Genomic DNA, 26,790 nt, shown 5'->3' with positions numbered 1-26,790 from the left:
ATTGTTATTTTAGTCGTCAATGGCTCCAGTATATGAACATACATTTTTACTAGCCGTGTCAAGTCATTTTTAGTATATGCCGGGGGGGCAAAGAAACTGTGTTTCGAGATGGACAGAAGATGTAGATTTTCACTATTCGCGAGAATAGCGGGGGTTAACTCTAGTATGAATTGCTTATTAGGTCATCTCCGAACACAGCCACAGCTCTAGAAAAAGAGACAACGTTATGATATTAGTGAAATCGTGATTATCGTGAAATAAGGAGAGCAAGTAGCTCACAGAGCAGTAATTGTTTTTCAGTGCGAGGCGATGGTGTCGCCATCCCCCGTGCTCTGATTGGCTGAACGTCTCCCGTGCGTAATGTGGTAACAACATTGGAGGTGCGTGCGTCTTGCGTCTGTGTCTGAGGTAATGGAGGTTCGTGTTGTACTTAGGTCCTTCTCAGTTGCCAAACTGGTCACTCGCTTTAATGTGTACTGCTGATTACGGAAGATAAACATCATCGGTGACGATTGTTTTGTCCGCGGGGGAGTCAGAAGTGAGTAACCAAACGTCGCGTCTGCTCTCGGCTTTATTCGAATCGTGAAGCTTATGAAGTCGAAATGTTCATCTGTTAGCCTTCGTAGCCCTGAACCGCTACAACGACAGCTAACGCCTGTGCTTGCATTGGGGCGTCGTTTAATTCCTGGAGCGCTCGTGAATTATTGAAGAATAAAAACACCAAATCAATAAAATAGCGTTTAGGGCGTAGAATAGCTGTTACCTGACATTTATTCAACACATCTTATCAGAACGATCAGACATTTTGTTTGCCATGTCCGCCCAGTCTTCTGTGTAAATTTAATATCACTGGGAGGGAATAGTCTTGCGGGAATTAGTCGCATCCCATGTAAGGTGTCAACTATCTAGCTGTTTTGTGAACGCATTGATAATTAATATATTGCAGCAATAGCTCCTGCTAATGTTGGATGCGCTGAAATAACAGGGAAAATAAATGTTCATTGCTGTCGGGGGACAATCTTATTGCAATACGTAAGGCTAATGCTCGGGCGCGTTAGCATCCGATCTGACGCTAGCCAAGTGATAGGGTCGAGTTAAAGAGACGATGGACTTGAACCAAGCAGCGACAGACCAAGTGTTAGCATCTCCTTAATAATAATTCGAATATTATAAAGGTATTATAAATCGTAATAATGATTATCTATACGGTGCTTTGCTGTTTTTAATTTGCGACTAGTACATTTTATTTCTGCAGCACGGGGAAAATATAGTTAATACAAAAAAGTGTTAGTTGCATTCCTTGCTAAACAAATCCAGACCGTCCCTAAAATTTGAGCCAGTGCAAGTTCATTTTTTCATCGCCTCGCACATGTGTGAATAATACATTTGCCGATTTGTTTTTCAATTCTTACATATTTTTCGTTTCGTTTCTGACAATCTCTGCTCCACACTTCCCATCAGTAATATAAATATATGTATATTATATATATACATACTACACATACTATACAAATATAAAGTAATGTAAAGAAGTACAAATGTGAATATTTACATCGCTAGTCAATTGTGATTCAAGTGCACACTTAAATTTTCTTCGTGCCCCGCAAAACTGTACACTGTGTCCCTGTGCTCCTGATAAAAATTGGTAATCTTGTAGCCATGCTGTTTGTCTACTGTCCACTGTGTACTGCTGAAAAGATGTAGAAAAAAAATTGAATTCCTACCCTTTTATCATTACTGAAGACAGTGTTGACCAAACATGTTACTGAGACTATAAATGCTGAAATAATGATTACCCTGTTGTGTGCGAGTGTGAAACTTGAAACTGGAAACTACAAGTGTGACTTTTTTTTCCTCCCTTTGTGTTAATAAGGATACAGGATATATATTTTATACAAATTATACTATTTCAAGTCGTGGCAGAGAGCTGGGTGTGTGAAATGTTGTCTTCTTCTTGGGCGGAATGTAACAGAAAATGCGTGAGAAGCATTGCTCTCTATTTTAAACCTATGTGAGAGACAATAAACTAAAAAGCAGTCAACAGACTCCGATCATCGGACAGGACAATGAAATGACACCGGATCAACCCGTTTTTTTCTGATATTTTCATGCCCTTTTCACAATATGCAGGATTTGCCATCATATTTGGGATGGCGTCAGACGCGGCTCCTCAAAACAATGCCTCCAAGGGGATCATGACATTTTACCCCACCGTTGAGGAGTTCAAGGATTTCAGCCGCTATGTCGCCTACATGGAGTCACAGGGAGCGCACCGAGCAGGCCTGGCCAAAGTATGTGCTTGATGCTGAACAATTTCTTGTCACAATTATAGGTGGTTTTGTCTCCTAAATTTTCAGTTTTTGTAATCTGGCATAGTGTAAAAACAAACAATCAATAAGCATCTCATCAACTACAACATTTTAGGGCAAATAACGCCAGTAATATCCCCTAACGTCTTTCCCCACCCGACTTCTAGGTGGTCCCCCCAAAGGAATGGAAGCCCAGACATTCATATGATGATATAGACGGTTTGGTGATTCCTGCACCCATTCAGCAGGTGGTGACAGGCCAGTCGGGCCTTTTCACTCAGTACAACATTCAGAAGAAGTCAATGACTGTTCAAGAGTTCCGCAAGCTTGCAAACAGTGACAAGTATGTCAAGCGAAGTAGATGCCACTTTTACAGTTTCTCTTGTTGTAAACGTCATAGTTGTTTATCTGTTTAAAAAAATAAATAAATCTTTTGTCCATTTTTGCAGGTTCTGCAGCCCTCACTATGATGATTTTGATGAACTGGAAAGAAAGTACTGGAAGAATGTAACATTTAATCCTCCAATATATGGGGCCGATGTCGGCGGCAGTCTCTACAATCCAGTGAGTTGATCTGATCTATGGGGTCTTTCAAAAGTCACTTTCTGTTCTGTTAAAAGGAGGGCAATAGAATATACATGCAAACAATTAGTCAAAATGTACAATATATGTACTCAGAGGTGCTACATCATAAACAATTATTTCAAAATAAAAAAGGATTAGTGTCAACTGAAGATTAAAAAAAATGGATGAACTACTGTTGTTCTAGTATTGCAACTCAAAGGGCGAGAACAAAGGATTGATTCTAACACATAAAAGGAATACACTTACATGTTCAAAGAGAAACTTCCCAATACGTCACTTGCTGTTATAATCTCCTGCCTGAGATTAAGATAAGATAAGATTATCCTTTATTTGTCCCACAATGGGGAAATTTACAGCCTCCAGCAGCAAGAATGTATGCAGAAAGAAGAAGAGAAAAAAAAAACAACAACAAACATCTTTCAATTAAATACAATATGAACACAAATGGATAAATCGCAGTACTATTTACAATTTACCTTCACATCATTTAATTATTATTATTATTATGATTGTTATTTTTTATTCATCAGCCTGACAGCAGTCGGTAGGAACGAGCGTCGGTATCTCTCCTTCTTGCAGCGCGGGTGTAACAGTCTCTGGCTGAAGGAGCTACCAAGTGCTCATTAACAAGTCATTGTTAATGAGATTGGTACCTACTAATGAACATGTGGCTGGGAGCGCCAGAAAGATGGTTAATTGACCATCAACCTTTCCACTGTGTTGATTGGAGCCCTCAAAGCAGAAGACATTTTTCTGCACCCTTCTTCAGATTTGTGCCTCGAGCCCATTTTTATCTTGGAGGTTGCCGCTTTTTTTTAATTTTTTTTAAGTAAACACTTCATACTTACGGTAATTTTTGCTCTGACAAACACGGTCACCTTATAGAAAGAGACAGATTCACTGAATTCATCACAGTGAAACTTCCATTTAGCTGGAGGTAACTCTCAAGGATGGTCAATGGAAACATTTTGCGCCTGAGCTTAAAATTAAGGAGTGTTTTTTTTTTTAACTTTCAAAAGATTTCCCATCAAAATTCACATTTTTTGGTATGAGGTGTTGTGTGTACAATTTTGAGCAAAGAATATTTACATTTTGAAATTGATGTATTCGATGTTAGAATGAGGTTGGAACAAAACAACAAAAATTGAAGTGATGCAAATACTTTCCCATGCCCTGGATGGACCCAAAACAGATGGTGTGATGCTAACATGATGTTTTTATCTTCTCTTAATTTCCCTCTGCGCTCTTCCAGGATGTCAAAGAGTGGAACATTTGTCATCTAAATACCATTTTGGACACGGTGGAATCTGAAAGTGGCATCACAATTGAGGGTGTGAATACACCCTACTTGTATTTTGGCATGTGGAAGACCACCTTTGCATGGCACACTGAAGACATGGACCTCTACAGCATTAATTACTTGCACTTCGGGGAGCCCAAATCCTGGTAGATGATTAAAAATATAAATAAAAAAAGCTTGTAATAAATGTTGCTTCTTGAAAGTACTATTGAATCTTAAATGACAAGACACATTTTGAATGTCTGCAGGTACTGTGTCCCCCCAGAGCACGGGAGAAGATTTGAGCGTCTGGCTCAAGGTACGACATAAGTGGAATATTAATCTAAACGTTTTACATCCAAGTGATTTGACAATTCTTGGTTCTAACAGTCAGCATCTGTCTGCTGTAGGTTTCTTTTCTGGCAGCGCACAAACCTGCGAGGCCTTTTTGAGGCACAAGATGACGTTGATTTCACCTTCAATCCTGAAGAAATACGGCATTCCATTTGAAAAGGTCCCTAAATGGCTCATTTCATTTTGCCATGATCGAAACCGACCCAATCGTTTGACTTGTCTTTCCCCCCCCCCCTCATCCCGTAGATTACTCAATATGCCGGTGAGTTTATGGTCACTTTTCCCTACGCTTATCATGCTGGCTTCAACCACGGGTTCAACTGTGCCGAATCCACCAACTTTGCCACACAGCGGTGGATTGAATATGGCAAGCAAGCCGTTTTGGTGAGAATTAGTCAACTGTACAGTCAAATACTCCCAATTCATTTGAGCTTTCGGTCAAGAATCTTCCCCCCTCTGTATTGTGGTTCATCTATTGTGGCCCTTGCAAAATTGCAGATTTTGCACATCCAAATGTGTTTTTTAGTATGTTTAAAAAGTCTGCTACGGGTAATTTATTATTTTTTTAAAAATACATTTGCATACTGTTCATGTGCTTTTCTCTGTCAGTGCTCATGCCGCAAGGACATGGTGAAGATCTCCATGGACGTGTTTGTCAAGAAATTCCAGCCTGATCGCTATGAGCAGTGGCTGGCAGGGCGAGACGTGGCGCCCATCGACCACTCCAGGCCCACCCCAGAGGCCAAGGAATTCCTGGGCGATTCTTTTAATCTCATCTACGATAATAGCAGGTGTTCCATCGATAGCGGTCGGGATGATGTGGAGCGAAAGAGGTTTGTCACGTGACATTAGTGAAGATCCAAATTGAAATCGGTCGGCTTTATTTAGCAGGGTTGTCAATCTTATTTTTGTTATAGGCCACAATGGCTGTAAAAATCACGAAGTATCATCCGCTCATAGTATTACGTGTACACAGCTGACCCAGCATTGATATATTATGTACACATGTAAATCCAAATCGATGTTGAAATCAGAAGTTATGAAAGATATGCACAGAAAAAGTTGTACTTATGCAACTGTTGTGGGTTTTGGTAGGCAAAAAAATGCCCGTAAAAAATATTTAATTCACACTGGGGGCATCTGTGCCACTGTGTCCGCATCTGGGAGCGGTAAAGTGTATACTTGATCTAACGGTGTTCATTTTATTTGGAATACAGGTGAATATGCATAAGGGATTAGCAAGAGATTGTCAGGATTCCATTCTGGTAGTTGATGTCTGCTTTAGATATCAGTAAATTAAACACAATTGAAATACAAATCTTGGGGCCACGTCTGACCTTTAATCACAATGATCAACTTTCCCCCCCCCCCCCCCACCAAGTCTCCTCACCTTGACTCAATGTTTCTTTCTTTAGTCCACTGCAAAGAATCGAGACCAAGAGACACCGAGTGTGTTTGCAGCTGCCCGACGAGGTTGTTTCTAAAGATATCGACGAGGAAACCATGCTGTATGCAAAGCGGCCAAGACTTAATCTTTTGCCACCACGTATGACACCACAAGATGGCAAGCGAAATAAAGGTATTGTTAATTACTCGTGCGCTGTCACTCATCGGCATTGACCTCTGCTTGATCTTTTCTTGAACAATTGTCATGTTTGCCACCACCTTTTACTGACGAAACACTGATTTTATTGACAGGCCCACCAAAGTTGGTTGTGACGCCCACAAAGCTCACCTTGATAGATCCGTTCCACCGCTTAAACACGAGCGATTCAGGACACACGCCTCACTACACCAAGACTCGGCCGCCCGCATTCTCATCTCATTCCCAAAACGGTCATCTGTCAGCGACGGCAACATGGACGACCGCCACGGGTCAGCCTTCCCGTAAAATGGGCGTGGCCAGCCTGCTCTTCCATCGGACTCTCACTCAAAAAGACATCCTGCAAGTGCACAATTACCCGCGAGAAAAACAGCAGGTTCACACGATGCTGCAGGTGCACAGCTACGCCAGAGAGCATCAGCCCCGTCATTTCCAGGTCGCAGGAGCCCCCACGCTGGCTGCATCTCAGGCACCGGGCAGCCCAAGCACAGAGTCCACGCTGGAATCTGGAATCTCTCTCGGCAATGTGGAACTCATGCAAACGGAACATTCTGTGAAGGAGGACCACCCGGCAGGTGTTTTGGATGTTCAGGATGCAGCGTTGGAGGCCAACGCTGAGTCCACCTGCGTCACACAGCCCCCCCAGGTTGACAAAATGGAGATGCTCAAGAACCAAAACAAAAGAAAGGTCTGTATTCATGTTTCATTTCAACCTCAAAGGCAACAACAGCTGAATTGGCTCCTTGCTTTGTGTACTATTTCTTCCTCCGGACTTCAGTTCAATTCAATGCTTGACCCTGTTCGTACCATAAAAGATCTTTGCCCATTCAAATGTTGGAAATGCCATTGAAATAAATAATAATAATGCAAAAATAGCACTCTATCATATATTTTAGGACTGCAGCGACCGATTATTTTCATAATTGATTAACTCATTCAGGACCAGCCGATTCTGGACCAAGTCTGAAAAGACGTTTAAAAACGTCTTTGGGAGTGAATGAGTTAATCTGTCAGTTCTTTTAAATCCATCTCAGCAGGTTTCCATTTGGTCCTGTATTGCCAAATACCACGTAGACCGTATTATTAGAAAGAACACTTTGGACTTGACTTCCACTTCAGCTTGAAGCCTATTTTTGGATAAATCGTTGACTATAAGTGACTTGCAGTTCTAAGATAGGGCGTTGGATTCTTTGCTCCGCCTTCTTGTGTGGAGTTTGCATATTCTCCCTTGCTTGCGTGTTGCATGGCATCCCCGCACTAGATGCTTTTTGGTTAATTGAATCCGAAGAGTTGTCACGATGTGCCCTGTGAGCGATTGGCCGCAGGCTCTCCTAAAAGAGGACAAGGACCATCGGAAATGAGGTTTCGCCTTGCTAAATATAATTTCACCACCAGGTGTCAGAAGAGCAGTCCTACTGCATGTCCGTGGTCACCAAGCAACAGCAACAAGAAGTGCTCCGAAAACTTCCACGCCACCACCCTCTCTTCCGAGAGATATACAGTGATGACGGTAAGCCAAATGGAACGAGTCGTGAACATTTATAAGAACGGACTCGTCAATGCAATTCTCTGAAACTCGCAGTCTCTGTTTCTCCTGCTGATGACGTTCTGCTTAACAGGCTGCAACAGAGAGCGCTTTTATTAAATGTCTTTAGTGTACTCTGCAGACACGTATCAGGATGTGGAGGTGCAGCAAGAAGAGAAAGAGGAGTGGGCAAAGCCACTAAGGCAGCTGTGGCAGTGTCGGCCTTTAAACCCTCAGGTGGAGTGGGAGTACAATAAGAGAATGGGCGAACAGGCTCCTTACTGCTCCATTTGCCTGCTTTTCTACACACATCATCAGGTGAGCTGGATTGTCTTAACCCTTTGTCAGTTTCCTTTTGTTATTCAACACGCTCATTCCTGTCTAGAATATCAACCAGACATTGGAGTCGGGTGCATTATATTCTGTAGATTGTGCCGATATGACGACACTTGAATATCCAATCACAAAGTCCCATATCTTCTTCCTCAATGAATGAAACGGAATATGTTCCAGACCCACAAAAAAATACCAATAAAAATGTTTTCTTTAATTGTTGTAGCAATGACTTCATAAACAATAGTCAGTCAAAACGAAGCAATCCGGTCTTAACAAGAAAACGGACATGTTCTTCTTTAGTCAGAGGCCAGCGACGGCAGATCCACTGTGACGTTGGTGAACCGCCAAGGTCACCAGTGGTCCAAACCCCTCATCCCTGAAATGTGTTTCAACACGCACACCAACAAGATCACTGATAGCGAGGAAGGCCAGCTGTCCAACCCTCACATCGCAGAGGACGGCACCAGTCGGCTGGTCAGCTGTTCTCAATGCTGCGTCCGAGTACACGCCAGTAAGTTGTTAAAAAAAAAAAATAAAGAAAGAAATTCCCCCCTCCAGTTGACTTTTTCTTCGAGGCTATGTCATACCCCAAAGTCAATAATTCTTGATAAGAAATTTGAGGAAAATGCAGATAGCCCCCCCCCCCCCCCCCCCATGCTATAAGATAAAACGTGTTCTTGTCTGGCTCAGGTTGCTACGGTGTAACTCGAGACGAAGCAGAGCAGGATGACTGGCTGTGTGCTCGCTGCAAAGCTGATGCTACCTTTGAGGTCGGTGCACCGGACTTTCAATTATTTATTGTCGGTGGTTGTTAGGTAGATCAGAGTCACTTCAACATAGTGAGGGTCCACGTGGACTCGCGTGATGGTTTCAAAGAAGCATCATCAGACGGCTCACTTCAGGTTAAATCACTGCTTGTTCGTTTACAAAAAAAAAAAGCACAGTAATGTACCCAAAATGAGTCACAACAACGTTCCAGCACTTTTTGTTTCACTTCAAATGTAAACTTGGCCGTGCGCCTCCATTTTTGTCCTGGTAGGAGTGTTCCCTTCCTTTGTTTGTTATTGTTAGTGGACTACATTGTTCCTCATTTTGTTTTCAAGCTATATCTCATTTGTTATCAGCACTACTGCTTCGTTTTTTTTGTGCAACAATCTGGAAATATTGCTCAATAGATGCACACTAATGAACATATTTGTCCACCAGTGGGCAGTACAGCGTGTGTCTTTCAATGCAATGGAAATTCGATTTTAACTAAAGTCGCATATCTAAATGTTCTTTTTGAATCTGTGAGCCAAATATTTTTTTTGTTTTAATTTCAAACGTTGATGGGTCTTATTTGTATGCCTTTTGCCTTCAGTTCTTCAACCCACTTTTTCTCTCACCAGGATTGCTGTCTGTGTTCTCTCCGAGGTGGCGCTTTGCAGAGAGCCAACAATGACAAGTACGTTATTTCCAGAAATCGCCGTCAGCATGACACTTTGGTGCTTGAGATTCACCCGAAACTGCAATTCTGCCCTTGTGATTCGGTTGTACTAAACTGAAGTATTTGACCTGACGTGTTTGCTCGTTCGTGGGATTTTAAAGACGCATAAGTGATAAAGCCACGGCTGGAATAGAAATAATGCAGTGTGGCCTTCTGACACAGCCTGGGGCTACAGTTTATTTTCTGTCAAAGTGGGAGGAATTGACTCAACATCGCCCCCGCATTCATATCTGCCATTTTAATTGCTAAAGAAAGTGGGCTGTTCAATGCCGTTCACGTCCGACCTCATAGCCTCATGTCATGTAACTCCAAAGTGAGCATGGATTGTAGTTTTTTTTTTGTTTTTCCTAAGAGTGGCTGTTGCTGCTTATATGATATGCGCTTGTACGTTAATGCTTACTAATACATTTTAAAATGAAAAAAAAAATACACTGCGGTTATTTTTGAAGGGATGTAACGTATTGTCTGTGTTGTTTTATTTGAGCCTAAAATATTTTCTCCATTTTGGGTAAAAGTGCCAGGAGTCATTGTCGTAAAAACAACCCTTGAAAACTAACTGAACGTCTGCTTGTCTAAATAATGAAAGGATGTTGCGGAATATTGCACCCTGGACATTGTTCTGTTTGTCTTGAGTCAGTGTCATATTTGTCCGACTGGCAGGTGGGTTCATGTGCTGTGCGCCGTCACTGTGCTCGAAGCCCGCTTTGTAAACATCGCAGAGCGGCGTCCCATCGATCTGTCTGCAATTCCACTGCCTCGCTTCAGACTGGTAAGAGTCCCAACCCTTGAGAGCGTGCAGATCCATGAAAGATCCCCCCCGCATCATAAAATTGAAAGTGCGTGGGGGACCAAGTTATCAAAATGCCAACAACTTTATGAAACGGATAAAAGGTTGACAACTGGTTTCACGACGTCATTCTCATTCCTTAAAGTAATTAGCCGAAAGTTTGGGCTGCAGCTATTGAAGATGTTGGAGAAACAAATATTGTACCGGTTAGCCCATGAAACAATTAATCGAGTAATAGACTAAAAAAACAACAACTGTAAAGACATTGTTAAACACAATAACGTGCATGTGAACTGCAAGTATTTTAGTCTACTGGTGAGTGATGTGGGTGTCGGCAAATTAATTTTTTTTAATGGACGATTTTTCTCCTGGCTCGCTGACTTATTTCGATGCAGAGTGACTGACACGTGCAGGTGCAGTAATATTAATCCATGTGGCAAAATTAGTCTCTGTTAAGCTTTCAGGCAGAAATGTAGTTTCAAACTTTTTTTATAATCAAATAATTTCAGCCCAAGACGTGCACATATTCTTCATGTTATGTTTGTATGAGTCATTGTAGCAAGTAAATGTCTGAGAAGGATTCAATTGTCAGCCGTGTCTCCACTGTCATTGTTCTTAATCTCAGAGGAGCCTTAGTCAGGCTTATAAATAGTATCATAGTGTACTAAAAAGTGCATATGAAGTCCGTCTTACTTTGGAAGGAAGCTGTTTAATGTTATTGTGTGTGTCCGGGTCTCACACTCCCCATGAAACCTTTTTTTCCTTTCTCCTCCTTTCCTTCCCCTTGCACTTCCCTTTTCTTTACCCCACGGCTTCAAACCTTTCACCTCGACACTTCTGCATGCCGTGATTCTTTGTCTTTGGCAGAAATGCGTTTTCTGCAGGAAACGGATGAAGAGGGAGTCGACGGGCTGCTGCGTCCAGTGCTCTCACGGACGCTGCTCCACGGCGTTCCACCCCAGCTGCGCACAGGCCGCGGGTGTCCTCATGCACCCGGATGACTGGCCGTTCATTGTCTTTATCACGTGTCACCGGCACAGAACGAACGCTATCGTTGAGGTAACCGCCCAAAGCTGCCAACTAGCATCAATGTTATGTTTCATTTGTTTTCTTGTAAGACATGTGCTTTTGAGCAAAGAAGCTTAATCCTGGCCCAAAAGGAGTGAGTTGTTTCTTAAGACGAACATCCTGTTGTTGCTCCACAGCGTAATAAGGACTCCATGCGAGAGCTGTCTGTGGGACAGAGGGTGATCTGTAAATACCGAAACGGTCGTTACTACCACAGCGATGTGGTGGGACTGACCACCGCCACCTTCTACGAGGTGGTCTTTGACGACGGCTCGTACAGCGACAACCTCTTCCCAGAGGATATCGAGGTCCGTAACGGTCACGCATCATTCGGCCGTGCCCCCGTCGCATCAGTCTGTCTTGACGGTTCACTTTTCTTTCACGCCAGAATCGGGACTGTGCGCGACTTGGGCCACCTGCAGAGGGTGCTACAGTGTCAGTGCGATGGACTGACGGGTTGTTGTACGGCGCCAAGTTTGTGGCGTCCCACTCGATTCCTATGTACCTGGTAGGACAATAATATTGCAGCATTTGTGTTTCCTCGTCAAATTACGTGGAGATTATTTGTCGAGGCTTGACAGATGTGGATTTTTTATTTTATTTTATTTACTTATTTTTTGGGGCTGACACCAATTGCACTGTTTGGCAGGAAATAATTCTGATAACTGATTAATTGGCCAATTACAAAAAAAAATGGAAAAAAACAGTAAGTATCGGTATATATGTGTTATTTTGTTAGGTATGTATAGGTACTGTATATGTATATGTGTATATATAAGTATGTATGTTCGTGTCCAGTCAGTTTGCTGAAAAGGTCACTTGACGTGCGTGTCCCCTACCTTTCAGGTGGAATTTGAAGATGAATCCCAAATTTCTGTCAAGCGCGAAGATGTGTACACCTTGGATGAAAATCTGCCCAAACGGGTCAAGTCGCGACTGGTATGTCCCGGTCCTTTTGGAACGCGTGTCGCGTACCAGTTTGAACCCGATAAAGTCCCCCCCCCCCTCCTTCTCTCCGCAGTCGGTGGCGTCGGACATGCGCTTTGAGCTCTTCTCACAGGACGACGTCAAACAGAACTCCAAACGACAACGGGTCATCAACTCTCGTTACAGAGAAGACTACATCGAGCCTGTTGTTTACCGGGCCATCATGGAGTGACGTCGGTTCGTCCTATCTTCCCACTCCCTCAATTGCTTTCACGGCCTGCCAGGCGTCATATTTATAAAGTACGGCTGGGAGTTAAAAAAAACTTTGTACTCTGAATAACACTCTCTCATAGTGTGGTCTGTATATTTCCTTATCTTAATTTATTCTGACGGGGTAGGGAGGGTAGCAGCTAGCAATCGAGTAGTTCAAAAGTTGCATTACTTATTGTGGCAAGATGCCCCCCTCCCTCCCTGTCCGCTATATGCAGCCCAGAAGCCATTTTCTCATTTTGTGATATTATTTCCTTCATTCACTTGTGACTTTTAAAGAGAGTGATATGAACTTAACAGGTGTCGAGCGTATACTGAATCAGTCCTGGAACTGTCTGCCTCGTCACATCACATTTTCCCCAGAGAAATGCAACATTACTCTTGGAGACTCTCATCAATCCAATTTCAGCCCCATCCATTTCTCCCCAATAAGCTTCATTACAATTTCTTTGCCACCAGCTGTGAAAACTAAAGAAATGTACTCGAGCCTTATTGCCTCAAACCCCCCCTCAAAAATTACAGATTATTTTGGCTATCTTGAAAAATAATATATGTGGCTGAAGTCAGTTTGAGGAAATGAACTATTTTTGTCCTTTTCGCTATCTGTAGAAGACCTCAGATGTATTTATATTTATTATGATAATGGCAGGTTTTCAGACGCACTGTAAACAGCTTTAAGGCTTTTTGTTTTGTTTTTTTTGCGGTGGGATCAATTTTCCTGGAAATCACCTCCCAATGAGGCCATGTGGCCGTTAAAGAGCTAAACTTGTATTCTTTTTTTTCCTGGTGAATGCTAGCTTTAGAGATCTAGTCCCGAAATGAACAATATGGTGAGGATTCAGTTTTGGTTAACTGCTGTGAGTACAAATAATACCTGTAACGCTTAGCGATTGGTCACCGTTTGTCTCGAGTGAGGGTACCATTAATTCTGTCTTTGTAAAGCCTCGACTGTTTCAGTAAAATTTGGGATAAGAAAACTACGGTTGTGTGTCAGTGATTCAGATGATTTACATGATTAAAATTCAGCATGATTTTGATGTCAAAGGAGATAACGTGCCCCCTACCCCAACATGGTTTAGTCAACAATGTTCTCTGCAATAATCTGCCCTATGTGCATCCACTAGTCTAAACACAGTATTCTGATTAATATTCCGTTTGTGGAATAAGAATTACCGGTAAACAGAAAAATCCACCCATTTTATCCATCTCTTGGTTCGGGTTGGGGCAGCCATTTTGCCACTTGCTGTTGACTGAAAATGGCTTCACAAGTGCCAACGGGCTCAGTTTGTGAATATCACATGACTGAATCCAGAAAACAAGTGAGCTGTGTTTGGTGTTTTGGAATTCAGAGGTAATCCCAAACACCGCAATTCAGAGGTAATCCCAAGTACCGCGATATAAACCCAAAGCAAAGGGACTGTGAGGCGGACATGCATGCCAACCACTTGTGCACCATCCTGCAACGATGGATTGGTCAAAATAAATCCATTTGAAAGAATTGCTTAGTTGCATAAGGGAAACTGTTGTCAGACCATCTCTGAAGGCAACACTTTATGGAGGGTTAACTTCATCGCGTGAGGCAAATTAGATCTGCGAGCTTCATATGATGGTTTCCAACTTTTCCACATGACCAGTTTTTGTCATAATGAGTGAAAGCTAAAAATAGCCTCGTAAATCATCAGTGCGATAATCCAGGATATCGAAAAGGGCGTCGGGGAGTTGATGACAGTTCACTTGGCTGCTCGTGTCAAGTGCCGCTAGTTTTAGCGTGAGGGTATTGGCCCTTGCGGAGCTGTTGTGGCATTTGTATAATTAGAGTCTGGGTGTGCTGATGTGTGTTGTGAGGAGTGTTTTAACTGTGGAAGCCAAGACAGTAGTTCACTCAACCCCCCCCCCCCCCCCCACCTTCCCCCGGATGTCCTTGTTTTTCAGGATAGCAGTGTTTGGTTGAGGCTTTCAGGTGTTGCAAAAGTAGATACAGTTGCAAGACAAGCTATGTGAACTGTTTCGTATTCTAAACATAACTTAGTCATTCAGTGTGATCTGCTCTTCATCTAAATCGCATCAGATGAGAAGTCTAACACCACACAAACAATTATGTTTTGTTAAACATTTTTAGTGCAGAGTGGAAAAAATATGTGAATCATTAGGCTATTTTTTCCCCCCAAACACTAATCTGAGTTACCCTGAAGCCCGGAGAGATTGGAGGTGTTGGTTCAAGATGCATAGCCCTCAAGGAAACGCTCACCAGTTTTGCGGTTTGTAGCATTAGCATTAACTAATGTAAACCATGCCTCACACAACAGAGTTCCCCCATTGCCTACAGATTTTGAAATATTAATAATTCTTAGCTTGTTTCAAGATGGAAAGGGTCACTGTTTCTTGTGTATGTTAAATTGCTCCATGTACAGCACTTTGTATGCAGCGATGGCTGTTCGAAAGTGCTCTATAAATACTATTGAATTGAACTAAAGTACCGTATCTGAAACCCTTGAATGCTCAGAGGTTCGTGCTAGGATGTTTTTTCTATGAATGGAGAAGGTGCTGCTGCTGCTCTCCCTGAGAGTGGTCTCCTTTCCATGAGCACGGAGGTGCCTTATTGAGGTGGAGAAAAATACTTGAGTATTGGCTACTGGCTTCCAGAATTCTCTACCGCTTGCTAACATCTTTGTTGACAAATCTACAAGAAGCATTGGAGGACATCATGAGGGTGGGAAGGTTTGGAAGGAACAGACATTGCATAGAACACCATCATGAAAACCTCTTCCCAACTGTGAAGTATGGACCTGAAGTACGGGCCTGATATGCCCGCCCCTGTCATTTTATGTGTCCTCCAAGAGCTTGAAAAGCCTGAATGTCCAAAAATAGTTTCAAATTATGCTTTGACCAAAAACTACATTACCCACAATGCCTGTCCACTTTGTTACTCACAACGATGCGGTGACGATGTTTCCACATCAATATTCATGAGTCAGGAGAAAGTAATGATCCCAAAATATCAAGGGTAAGAAGAGTTGATGCCAAGGAGAAGACGTGTTTGTGCTTCACAAGGAAAATGACCGGTTTTTATTTTATGTTCAGAAACTGTGTCAGTTGTCAAAGAGTATAATCTGCGCCGGCATGTTGACATCAAACACGGAGCTTAGTACGCTAAAGCTAGCCTTGAAGAAAAGCAACAAATTACATTAAGGAGTAGTTACATCTATTTTACATTGCATTCATTGATATTAAGTTACAGTTATAAGTTACATCTTGTCCTCTTGCTGATGTGGCCCTCGGTGAAAAAGAGTTTGACACCCCTGGTCTTACAGTTGTAGCGCGACAGAAGGTTGGTGATGCAAAAGCTAAACATTTGGAACATAAGAAAATACCTTCAACGTGAATTTGGACTCGAGTTGTGAGTTGAAGAGATAACATGAGAGGACGGCAATCTTCGAAAGTAAATCAGGAAATAGGCTGCAAACCACTGCCTTATTGTGACACGCATATGCTGATTCTGCAATATCTTCAGTATGAGGAAGTAAAAATGATGATTTTGTTTTAGAATGGATGTGTAAGATAAGAGGCAATCATATGCCCTCTGAATGTTCAAATTCTGAGTCTAATTCAATTAATCAAAATTAAAAATAAAAGCAATCAGACGATCGTCATAGCGACGGGCCAGGAAGCAGACTTGAGGCACTCTCAAGGACTTTGATTCCTGTTGGCTCCAAAATAATTCCTGTTTTTGTTTGGGGACTTTATCTGTGACCCCGGCGATACTGTACCTTGGCAGGCACATTGTTGAGTCCAAACATTCCCAAATTAAACATTCTTTTTGCACGGCAAAGCGAGCTGACAAAACTGTCCTGGGTGATTTTATTGACCATGTTGAATGAGACCTTACCTCAAATCAATGTTCTGTGACTTATTTGGAGTTGCATGTCTAAATAAGAGAAGTCCGGCGGGTTCACTGTACGAGCGCACACTCAAGTCAACCATTAAGAGTCAATAAGTTAACATGTCCTCTCTGTTTCCAGCAATCAATGACAGAAGAAGGCACGAAACGGTTAAAACGTGTAATAGTGACACTAGTAGACCATAAATTTTCACCAGAGATGGCTTTATATGCCCCCTAATGTATTTTCGATGCCGATTTCAAATGTCTTATCACCTTGATATTTGCCCCCCCACCCCAAAAAAAACCCAGACACATTTTGGAAACAAATTCTGCACTCCAAGTAAATCTAATACTCATGCAAGGCTAAGCCCGGTGATCTCCTTGCAGAAATAGCTGACATTTACTCAAGTAGTTCACATTCCTAATCCCTTGGAGCCAGCCAGAGAAAATTCAGTGACCTGCACAGCAGCAGCAGCAGCAGCAGGAAGCTTAAGATCAAAGATTTGGGTCATTATCGTCACTGCATCACAATAAGCCATTAGTGCCTTTTTCAATATTGTTGTGTTTTTTCAAATTTCTGCTACGGACGATTACATTCTTGCCGATGCAAGATGGCTCAGATGATTGTGGGATCCATCTGTCATGTGATGAAGACCCAAAGCCCTGGGGGGGGTGGGGGGGGGGTGGGAATCTTCTGTTTACATTTCTGCCGTCCGCCGCTTAATGAGGTGGCAGCAACAGGAAGTCGGATGAGAGTACTGTTGTAGTATACACAATGTCACTTGCAGTTTGAGGAGGTTTTGTCTCTGAACATTTTTCCAAGGACCCCCCTCATAGAGCCTATTAAATATCACTTCAAATTCACTTTTGTTATGCCATTAGATGGCACAGAGAGTGCTGGATAATAGGAAAGTACCGTATTTTCCGCTCTATAAAGCACACCTAAAAGCATTCAATTTTCTCAAAATCCGCCAGTGCGCCTTATAATGTGTTGCGCCTTATATATGGATCAATAATCTGATTTATTGGACGTAGTAATTTAAACGCTTTGTTACTGCTACAGTGTGGCAGTGCGATATAAATAAAGCTTCATTGTATACCCTTTAGCATAGCTCCATCTAGTAACAACGCAACCTTCGCCGCTATTGTAGCTTCTATTCTATGTGCCTTATAATGCGGTGCGCCCTGTATACGAAAACAGTTTTAAAATAGGCCACTCATTCAAGGTGCGCCTTATAGTGCGGAAAAGACAGTAGTAATTGTTGTCGAGGAAGTATTGCTGAAGTGATACATCATGATAGAAGAGTTTTGTATGTCAGTCGGGAGGAGCTAAGTGTAGCCTGGGTTGTTAGTGGAAGTAATAGAGTCTTGGCCGCATGCACTCTTGGTGAATTTAATATTATTATTATAATTTTTTTTTCAACTGAACATGTAAGAACTATTAATCGGCTAAGATAGAGAATGAATAATAATTAAATTCAGATTTTCTTGGAGTGTTGTCATCAGTGATAGTTACGTAACTAAGTTCTTTCAGAGTCAATTAATCACTTATGTAACGCAGCTACTTTTTCAAGCTAACTGTGATGACACTAATTGCATTTTTTTTTGTAGATGACCGATGGTTTGATCAGGGCAGCCCAAGTAACAAACGCACGACCCGCCATTGATTGCGAGGTTGAGAGCGACACACGTTACAGTTTATGTACACTAAGTTGACATGGTGGGGAATGGGGGGGGGGGTTGCTCCTGTGCCGTGGTAATGATTGTGAGTCCCCTCAACAAAACTTTGACCTGGACTAAGCAGCCGTACGCAGCAAGGCTACTGTTCCGCTCTGACAGGTGTTAGATTTCAGAATCGGTTCATCTACCCTTGAGACGATCGTGTTTCACAGAGGAAGAGTGCGTTTCCTGTTATTCATGCAGCAACTTGTCTCAACGAGTGTGCGTAAAAAAAAAAAAGGAAAAAAAATCTCGCTCTAGAAATAGAGCATCGTCATCAATAGTACATGGAATAATGGCATTTTTTAATGATTGGGTAATGTTTTTTGATCAACTTTTCTTTTTTACGCAGATATTTCACACTCAGATTCACAATTTAGGGACCTCACCGAACCTAGAACATGTGGGAAGATTCTTGCAAGTCCATACGGTAAATGTAAAAAGTCTGTACACCCCTGTTCAAATTCCAGGTTTTTGATGTACCAAAAAAAAAATAATACTCATAAATCATTTTAAAACTGAGTGGCCACTGTATATCCACATTCAAGTTATAAGAGGGTGTGTACACTTTTGCTGCCACAATTCAATTACTTTTACTTTCCCTCTCGACAGGATTTTTTAAAAAATGCCAATAATGAAAAGAAAATTCCAAGTTATTTATTTTTGGTCTCGTCTTACATCAGAACAACCTGGAATTTTTCCTACACAGCGAAAAAAAAATCCTCACATTTGCTGGTGAATCTTTGACAGCATAATCTTGTGTTTTGAATCTTGACACTCAATTTTTAAGAAAACAAAAGTGAAATGTGTGCAGCTGCATATGGCTATATACTGTAACATTTAGGTGTCAAATAAAGTGTACTGTTGTGCATTTAGTGAATACGCTTTGTTAAACCAAACCCCAAATCTAATGATGCACTTGCAAATCAAACATCAAATGCATAATGTAACATGAGACGTGTAACTGAGGCACCGTGTGAGTGGTGTCGGTCTGTTGCGCACACAAAGGACAGTCGTATACCAAAAGGCGCACCTGGGCGGGGGACGGGGGGTTGTCGGTGTTGGAGACGCACATAGCCGAGAGATTGTGTGAGTTTAGATGTGCTCACACAATGGTGGGGGTGTGTTGTACCCACATCCTAGATTTCAGGTTGTCATGTGAATTAAGTCCTGTTTGAGAACGAGGGCCAAACAAACTGCCACCGTGTCAAATGAGTGTTTAGTCATAATAAACCAGTGCGTGCACACACTTTGGACTACCAAGATCAGAAAGTTTGCCTTGGTTGTGGCTCGCCATATGCCGTCTGTCGAGAAATGTTTCTGTGACGATTCAGAATACCAACCTCACATTTGGGGAAAAAAAGTTTACGCAAAGGTTTGAAAAACAATTTTGCTGTTCTAAATGTTCGTAAATGGCTTCTAGTAGTAATAAGAGGACGACACAGAGCACAATCAACTTAAATCTCCCCGTATTGATCCTGACAGACTTAAAGACACGGCCTTCTTTCGGGATCTTGATGTCGGATGTCCGTTGAGCAAAGACAATAGAAAAAAAACAAACAAACAGTACTTTCCGTGTCTCGAACAGTTCCTTGTGAAGCAAGCCATGTATCTTTGTACTTCAAGACATGTTGAGAGGACGTACAGTTTACCGACTCACTTATAGGAGATGTAAAAAAAAGTACAGACTCTGAAGATAAAGAAAAAATATCTTTATTTTGGCACATGCAATATGTGTATCGCAAAGTGTCTGCTTTTGTCTAACCTTGACCAATCGGATGCAACCTTAAATGTGCATCACTGTCAAACAGTGTCAAGGAGCTATGTTGAGTTGAGGAGATTCATTTAGATAAACGTAGTGCTTTGGCTTCATCTTGTCACATCCCGAGGCCAAGGAACTACGACGAAGCGGTGCTTTGACGCCATCTTATGATACCTTGGTGCCAAGGAACTATGTTGAAGAAAGTTGAGGAGTTTCTTTTAGACCAAAGTAGTGCTTTGCTGCCAACTTTTTCCCTCTTTCGACTTTTATATCTAGTCCCAATTTTTTTTTTTTTTTTCTGAATCAAAAATGTAAAATAGAATAATAATACTCAAGCAAGTAGAAATACCTCCAGTAACACCGTTTTCTTTGGTGTTACTTCCCACCACTGTTGTGTATATGCAGTACATCAGTGTTTGCATGTGCTGTCTGTTCTCCTGGCTTCTGCTGATGGACTGTCCCCCCTCCCCCCTAAAGGGAGAACAGTGGCTAAGCAGATTGTGTTTCCTTCTTGATTGAATATTTATAGATCAGCTTGCTAGCCTGCCACACACACACATACTGCGTGGCAAAAGTGGAAGACTGCCGGCTATCTTCGCGGTCCCAATGCACTCTTGTAACTTGGTCCTCTGCCTGAAAACTGCTAATGTAGGGTACGGAGGCCTTGTGAATGATGACATTAATATGAATTAAACTGAGTTAACCGAGTAATTTGAGGAGGTGTGAGAAATAGCAGTATGGATTTGCGTCTGCGGAGGAATCTGTCATACAATACCGTAAAATGCCCCAACGGACAAAAGTTGTCACAATGTAGATGATTCATTTAATATTCCAACTTTTTTTTTTTTAACAAAACCCCAAAACTATTCAGAAAACACAGATAAAAGTACATTTGACGTTATCTACGGAGAACAGTGAGAAATGTGGAAACAGAAAAGAAGAAAAGTCAATTATCTCGCCTGGCACCTGTGAGGGTCGAGGGTGTTGGTCTATGCAGATATCAGGGGAGGCAGTGTCCCTACCCCCACGTTTCCCACCCCTCTGCCAGTGTCTGCACCAACTCAATCCCTCCTTCAAACATATTTGGCTTTTTTAACCCGAAAGGCACACGGAGGCCACCAGGCCCAACAACATCCGGAGTCGCCAAACACCGATGTGCTTATCTTGTCACTGCCAGCTTTGTTACAAGTCACTCAAATCGACTACAGAGGCAAACCGCAGAAACCTCGTGTTAAAAGCATATTTTGATGTCCTCATTGACAGTGTACAACACCCACCTCTGGGAAAATACAGAAAGAGGAAGCTGACGCAAGCATTTGAATGCTCCTCTTACATGATGCTGCGCATGATGAGCTAATATTACACAGAGGCAAAATCTCCACCAAAAATTAACTGATGATTGCCTTTCTGTGTGTGCTACGTGTTTCTCGCCCGCATACCAAAATTACAAATTGTCTTCACTTTTAAGAAAAATGTTGGAATACAAGAATTTTGGAACAGTTTTGCTGGCTTCTGATCTGAAAACTATTCATCCATTTGTTGTGTATATGTAATATGAGACAATCATGTATTATTTGGGTTCAGTCATAACAGCTCTCGGAAGGACACCACAACTACGATTGTGGCCCACAGCAAAAATAAGATAAAAATAGATCGATGATTGACAGATAGAAAACCAGATAAAAAGATGGATAATTAGAGGTATAAGTAGGTGAGGGATGGATATAGAAACTGATAGAGATAGAAACATAGAAATGGAGAAAGGGTAGGTAGTGAGGGAAGAAGATATGATCTAGAGCAGGGGTGTCCAAACTTTTTGCCAAGGGGGCCAGATTTTATGTGGTAAAATGTCGGGGGGCCGACCTTGGCTGACATTTTGGCTGCCGCTGCTCAACCCTTATTTTTTTGTGTTTTTTGTTATTGTAAAGTGTCCTTGGGTGTCTTGAAAGGCGCTTATAAATAAAATGTATTATTATTATTATTATTATTATTATTCTTTACATTGAACAACAATATTGTTCAACAAATTTTAGTAAGCCAGTCTGTTTCACATTTCCATTTTTATTTTAATTTCAACAATCTTAAGAATTTCTTTTGGTTCATTTGAAACAGGTATATCACATGCAACTGCACTTGACTTTTTCTTAAACAGATGTCTCCCGAGTGCAAATTGATTGATTTGAAACATAAAATGTATCACCATGACTTTTCAATAGTCACAAAACCTTTGACTCGAACAACAGGGAAATGAACAAGCAATACACATATCCACAACTGCAAGGATCATTTGAAATATGACATGTCAGTCAATATAAACACGGAGTGATGTCTTCTTAACTCGTGAGTGATGCCCTCTAGTGTCTAAATGCTATTACTCATTTAGTGAATGCTATTACTCATTTAGCCACTAGAGGGAAGCAGTACTCTATGAAACATCACTCACCAGTCTACGAGACCTCAGTCAATGCAACACGTGTTCCATTGCGCCCAACCTGCGGGCCAGACGGCACTGATTTTATGACAGGGGCCGAGGGCCGGATGAAATTCGACCGCGGGCCGGATTTGGCCCGCGGGCCGCACTTTGGACATGCCTGATCTAGAGGGATGATATAGAGATAAGGGGGAGAGAGAGAGATTTTCTTAAGCCATTCGGGCCAAAACCGCACGCAACCTCGTCTCCTATAAGTGACGTCAGGTGGTGGCTGGGTTTTTTGGGTGGGGGCTGCTGTTTGATGACGTAACGTCTGTACAACACACATTAGGACTACAACTCCCGACAACTGTTCGACCTTCTCTTGTTCAGGCTCACAGCCATGCGGCAATGTCCAAATAAATACATTTAAAATCAACCCCAAAGGCTCGTGCATTTAACGAATTGCCAAAAACGAAAAACACGTTTTTTTCTGTAATTGTAGTTTATTTTATAAACGAACGGTGTTTGTTGTTTTTTTTCTTCTTTCTTCTTTCTACCTACATTCTTGCTGCTGGAGGCTGTAAATTTCCCCAGTGTGGGACAAATAAAGGATACCTTATAAATGTAATTTCAGCTACTTTTAAAAAAGCATTTTCCTTTTTATTTTAGTTGGTTAAATATTTCCCCCCCCCCCCCCCCTTTGTAGTTTTGGTTATTCCGTTGGTTTTAGTTTACTAAAATGACCTTGCTGGGGAGGGTGCTGCTCATCAAACAAAATACATTCTCGCTTTGGGCTTTTTTAAATCTGTTTTTTCAACACGAGTTGCAAGTTTATCATGGGACGCGGAGTGGGTACGAAAGGGCTCAAGCGACCTCGATGCGAGCAGCTGACTTGCAGAGGGTCGCACCATGTGAGCCCCCCCGGTGAAGAGGCGCATTTATTGGAGGAGAACGAAAAGGACGAGATCGGGAAAAGAAACAAGAGGAGGAGGAGGTGGTTGTGGTAACTCCTCATTTACCGAGACGCCTCATGTGACCAACAGTGACAGTGTTCCCGCTACCCTGGGTGGAGGACGAGCTTCATTCCCCCACCATCCCTCAACAAAAATTGACGTCTTGATGTATGCACGCTTGAACGGTGGAAGCAGGCACTTTTCCTCTTCTTGTGCGTGCGGAGCCCTCGGGTTACTTTCTCGGGTTTCACCGTCATGGCCTGGAGGAGAGCAAGAACACGCTTCTTTTATTACCCCATCCATTACGGCAATTAGGATTGGGGTTGAAGCAAGAGACCCTGTGAGAATATAAGGTACATCTTTGCTGTTTTTCCCTTTTGTTCCCCCACCCCTATAACCGCCTCTTTCTACGCGAGACTAATTGAAATCTTGGTCATATTGCGACTGTCCTTCCCAATGTGTACTGCTAAAATACATCCTCTTCTCGTTTGTTTCTGATAACGTCCGAATTCCTCACATTATTTCGCTTCTTGCTCTACCTTTACGTCAACGAGCGGAACGTTCCAGCCACATTTAGCCGACCAGTGGCGTGCTGTTACCGCAGGCCTGGCAACTGAACACGGAGGCTAAATGTTTCCCCGTTAGCATAGCCAAGCTAGTGTTCGAACGTTTTCGCTGGTGAAAACGCTGCCTGACATCCCCGGCAAAAAACAAAACACAACTCGCAATTTCACGACTTGGCATTTTAGGTCGTTTATTAGGAGCGTGGAAAAACGCTAATGTACTATTTTCCTGTAGCCGACGTATGTGCGCAGCTTGGCTGACGTGGAGAGTTGGTACCGAAAAGTTCCGTTATGTTTGTTTAGCTAAGAGCTCTGGCTTTTCTTTAAAGTTTGGGCAGTTAAATTGGATTTGTATTGACGGAGGTGGTCAAAGTATCCCAAACATGTACTCAAGTGAGAGTGTTGCCAATTTAGAATAATATGTTTAAAAAGTAACTACTGTGGTGTGAAACCGGGCAGATACTTTCAGGTTATTTATTTTCTTGAATGGTGCGTGAGTGTCAACTACACACACATATGAAATATGACAATCGCTGGCGTCGGGTGGAATCCTCATACCTCAAAATCAAGACTTTTCAGAGGAGCCCAAAAATAGCACGTTTACGCGACCATTTTTATTGCATTGTCTAAGAGAGCAAGTCATTTTTAACACATTAGATTGTGCAATCGTTTGTCAAATTGCAACATCTACTGCATTCCAAATTATAATCGAAATGGTTAATCTGATTTTTATAGTCAACATCATTTATAAATCATGAATTGCTAGAGAAGTATTTGAACTATTTTTTTCCCCCAATTTTTCAATTTTCAATTTTGAAGTATTTTTTTCCCCCAAGATGGCGCCCGAGTAGTGCCTTGCTTTTTGGTGTTTTTGTCTTTTGTTTTGTCACATGTTTGTTGTTTCATCGTGCGGACCTGAAATGGACTGTTTTCAGCATTTTTTGGCCACGACATTCGTCAAAGGAGAAGTATCTGTGCTTGGTGGTTGCGCCTTCTCGGCAGCACGCCTGTACCAGCACAGATTTTGATTGGGAGGAATGTTGGTGCTGGATGTCTATGTTGATGTCTACTAAAGATGACGTTTAAGACATTTTAAATCTCAGAGACTAAACGTTTGAACCTGAAAAAGGAAGCTGCATGTTTAAATTGGTCAGAGTTGATATCGGATGCTGGCTCGTTGGTCATAATTTGTGTATTATATTGTTTGATCTCAAGTCCACTCAATTATTTACAATTATTTCTGTGTGTCATTGGAAGTATTAGGTCATTTTGAAGCTGTAGACAACTGACTAAACGCACTGCTAAGGAAGTGTCGATAAACCGTAAACAGCTGAAGAAGAATGTGGCTATTTGGATAGTTTGTTTAGAATTGAACAATATTTAATTCAATTTTCTATCGGACTGTTATTCCAAGCCAAACGTATAAAAGATGCAGCGTTAAAACTTTAGGGTGTCTCTTGCCACACACACCAGAGAGGGCGCTGTAGCAGTGATGGAGTCAAAATGCTATCCAGCTCACTTCATGCTAGTCATATACCTCTTTCTGAATCTTCAGTGATCACACAAGATCCATAAAGATGTAGTGATTGTAAACTTGGATCGTTGTTGGACAAAGCAACCCTTGTCTTAACTTTCGGAGATGCAATCAGGAACAGCCATCGTAAGAAAGGTCATCCCAGATCTCTGGAACAGGTTGATAAGAGCCCTCGCCATTTTGGGAAGGACATGCTTGCTGGAAAAGGCAACAACATGGAAAAAGAACCAGTTTCCCCCCCGTCGAGTGTTGCATATGAAATGTCCCCGCTGTGCTCTTGTCATGCAGGTGATGACCTGGATAGTGCCATGTCTGAAGACCATGAAGCCCACACACAAGCTTCTGTTTGTCCTGTGCCCCATGCTGGTCCTTGGCTTTATTTACTACTCATCGGGGAAGTTACATCTGAACGTATGGGGCCAGAAGCCGCGTAAGTCACAAGCCTCGTCTAACCTATTCATCGCCACTGAATCTTTGAAACATTTCCTTTGTTTTATTTTTTTCTTCTTGTTTAACATTTAACATTTCTATTTTCCGCTTTGTGCTGATTGCTCACAATCATGTCTGGTTTTTATTCCATAAACTTCCATCGGCCCATTACTGTTTTTGTTTCTTCGTTCGATTCGGTGTGTTAGTTCCCCCACAGTGGATGTTGCGAGGAAAACGTGAGATGCGAGGAGTACCTTGTGCACGTTTTCTTTGGCCTGTCCATCACCGCCATGTTAAAAACGCTCACGCCATCCAAATAAGTTGTGCAAGAATGACAACAATTTTGAGGTTCTTTTGACTAATTTCTCCCTAAATGGGTGTCTCGTAGGTTAAGAGTCGCCACAGACAGACACTTTGCAATTCAAAGATTCAGCCCTAATTCTGCTTTTCCTTTCTGAATTTTATTCATATTGTCAAAGACTTAAAACATAAGACAATATTCCTCAATGTGCAATTGCATGGATTTTAGGGATTTTAAACATCATATGAAACGGTTCAGAGCATCTGGAGAAATAACTGCATTGCAAGCAGCAAGGATGAAAACCAACATTGATTGCCAGTGAACTTCGATTCTATCAGGCGGCAATGCATAAAAAAACGATGATTTATTTATTACTTTTGCGGCCAATGTTGGGCAGTGTTTTTTTCACTCCCCCCGTTGTGTTCTGTGGAGAGGTTGGCGCTGCTGGGCAGTTTGCGTTGGTGCGGCTGGATGGATGGCTGAGAATGAGCGGGGGGAGGGAGGGAGGCAGAGAGAGAGAGAGAGTTGATGCACAGCGCTGAAGCGTATTTGGCGAGTTGGCCTTTGGAATTGAAGCAGATCTGGGTGTGACAGGACAACTGAACAAATCTCTGTATTCGTCAGCGGACTCGACGGCTTCTCGTCTACGCCCAAACGTCGATTGTCGCAGACGTGTGTGACATCTTGCATGCCGCGATGACGACGTC

At 42.2% G+C, this 26,790-nt stretch overlaps 2 protein-coding genes across 5 annotated transcripts in view; both read left to right on the top strand.

The window, feature by feature from the left end:
* The first annotated feature begins 369 nt into the window (after positions 1-369).
* Positions 370-13,506, top strand: kdm4ab (lysine (K)-specific demethylase 4A, genome duplicate b). Of its 2 annotated transcripts, XM_052088688.1 has the most exons (22): positions 370-538; positions 2,131-2,291; positions 2,477-2,652; positions 2,759-2,873; positions 4,147-4,340; positions 4,443-4,492; positions 4,584-4,687; positions 4,774-4,911; positions 5,137-5,360; positions 5,943-6,106; positions 6,226-6,818; positions 7,526-7,640; positions 7,798-7,973; positions 8,292-8,502; positions 8,682-8,761; positions 9,380-9,435; positions 10,138-10,246; positions 11,132-11,323; positions 11,470-11,640; positions 11,721-11,840; positions 12,179-12,271; positions 12,354-13,506. In XM_052088688.1, exons 2-22 carry the CDS (start codon positions 2,151-2,153, stop codon positions 12,489-12,491), a joined length of 3,360 nt encoding a protein of 1,119 aa, XP_051944648.1. In that variant the 5' UTR covers positions 370-538; positions 2,131-2,150; the 3' UTR covers positions 12,492-13,506. The 2 variants fall into 2 exon arrangements, with proteins under 2 accessions (XP_051944648.1, XP_051944647.1); XM_052088687.1 differs by lacking the exon at positions 370-538 and having other exon boundaries at positions 2,114-2,291.
* A 9,622-nt stretch (positions 13,507-23,128) lies between these two features.
* st3gal3b (ST3 beta-galactoside alpha-2,3-sialyltransferase 3b) overlaps positions 23,129-26,790 on the top strand; it is a 34,703-nt gene continuing 31,041 nt past the window's right edge. For 2 of the 3 annotated variants that reach the window (XM_052088698.1, XM_052088697.1), the window contains exons 1-2: positions 23,129-23,609; positions 25,642-25,783. In XM_052088698.1, coding sequence (XP_051944658.1) covers positions 25,645-25,783 — 139 coding nt within the window. In that variant the 5' untranslated portion in view covers positions 23,129-23,609; positions 25,642-25,644. The remainder of the gene's footprint in view (positions 23,610-25,641; positions 25,784-26,790) is intronic. The other variant, XM_052088696.1, reaches the window with a different exon arrangement.

The sequence above is a fragment of the Hippocampus zosterae genome, chromosome 15 (assembly GCF_025434085.1).
Source record: "Hippocampus zosterae strain Florida chromosome 15, ASM2543408v3, whole genome shotgun sequence".
Taxonomy (NCBI): Eukaryota; Metazoa; Chordata; class Actinopteri; order Syngnathiformes; family Syngnathidae; genus Hippocampus; species Hippocampus zosterae.
This window is presented reverse-complemented; position numbering and strand designations above follow the sequence as displayed.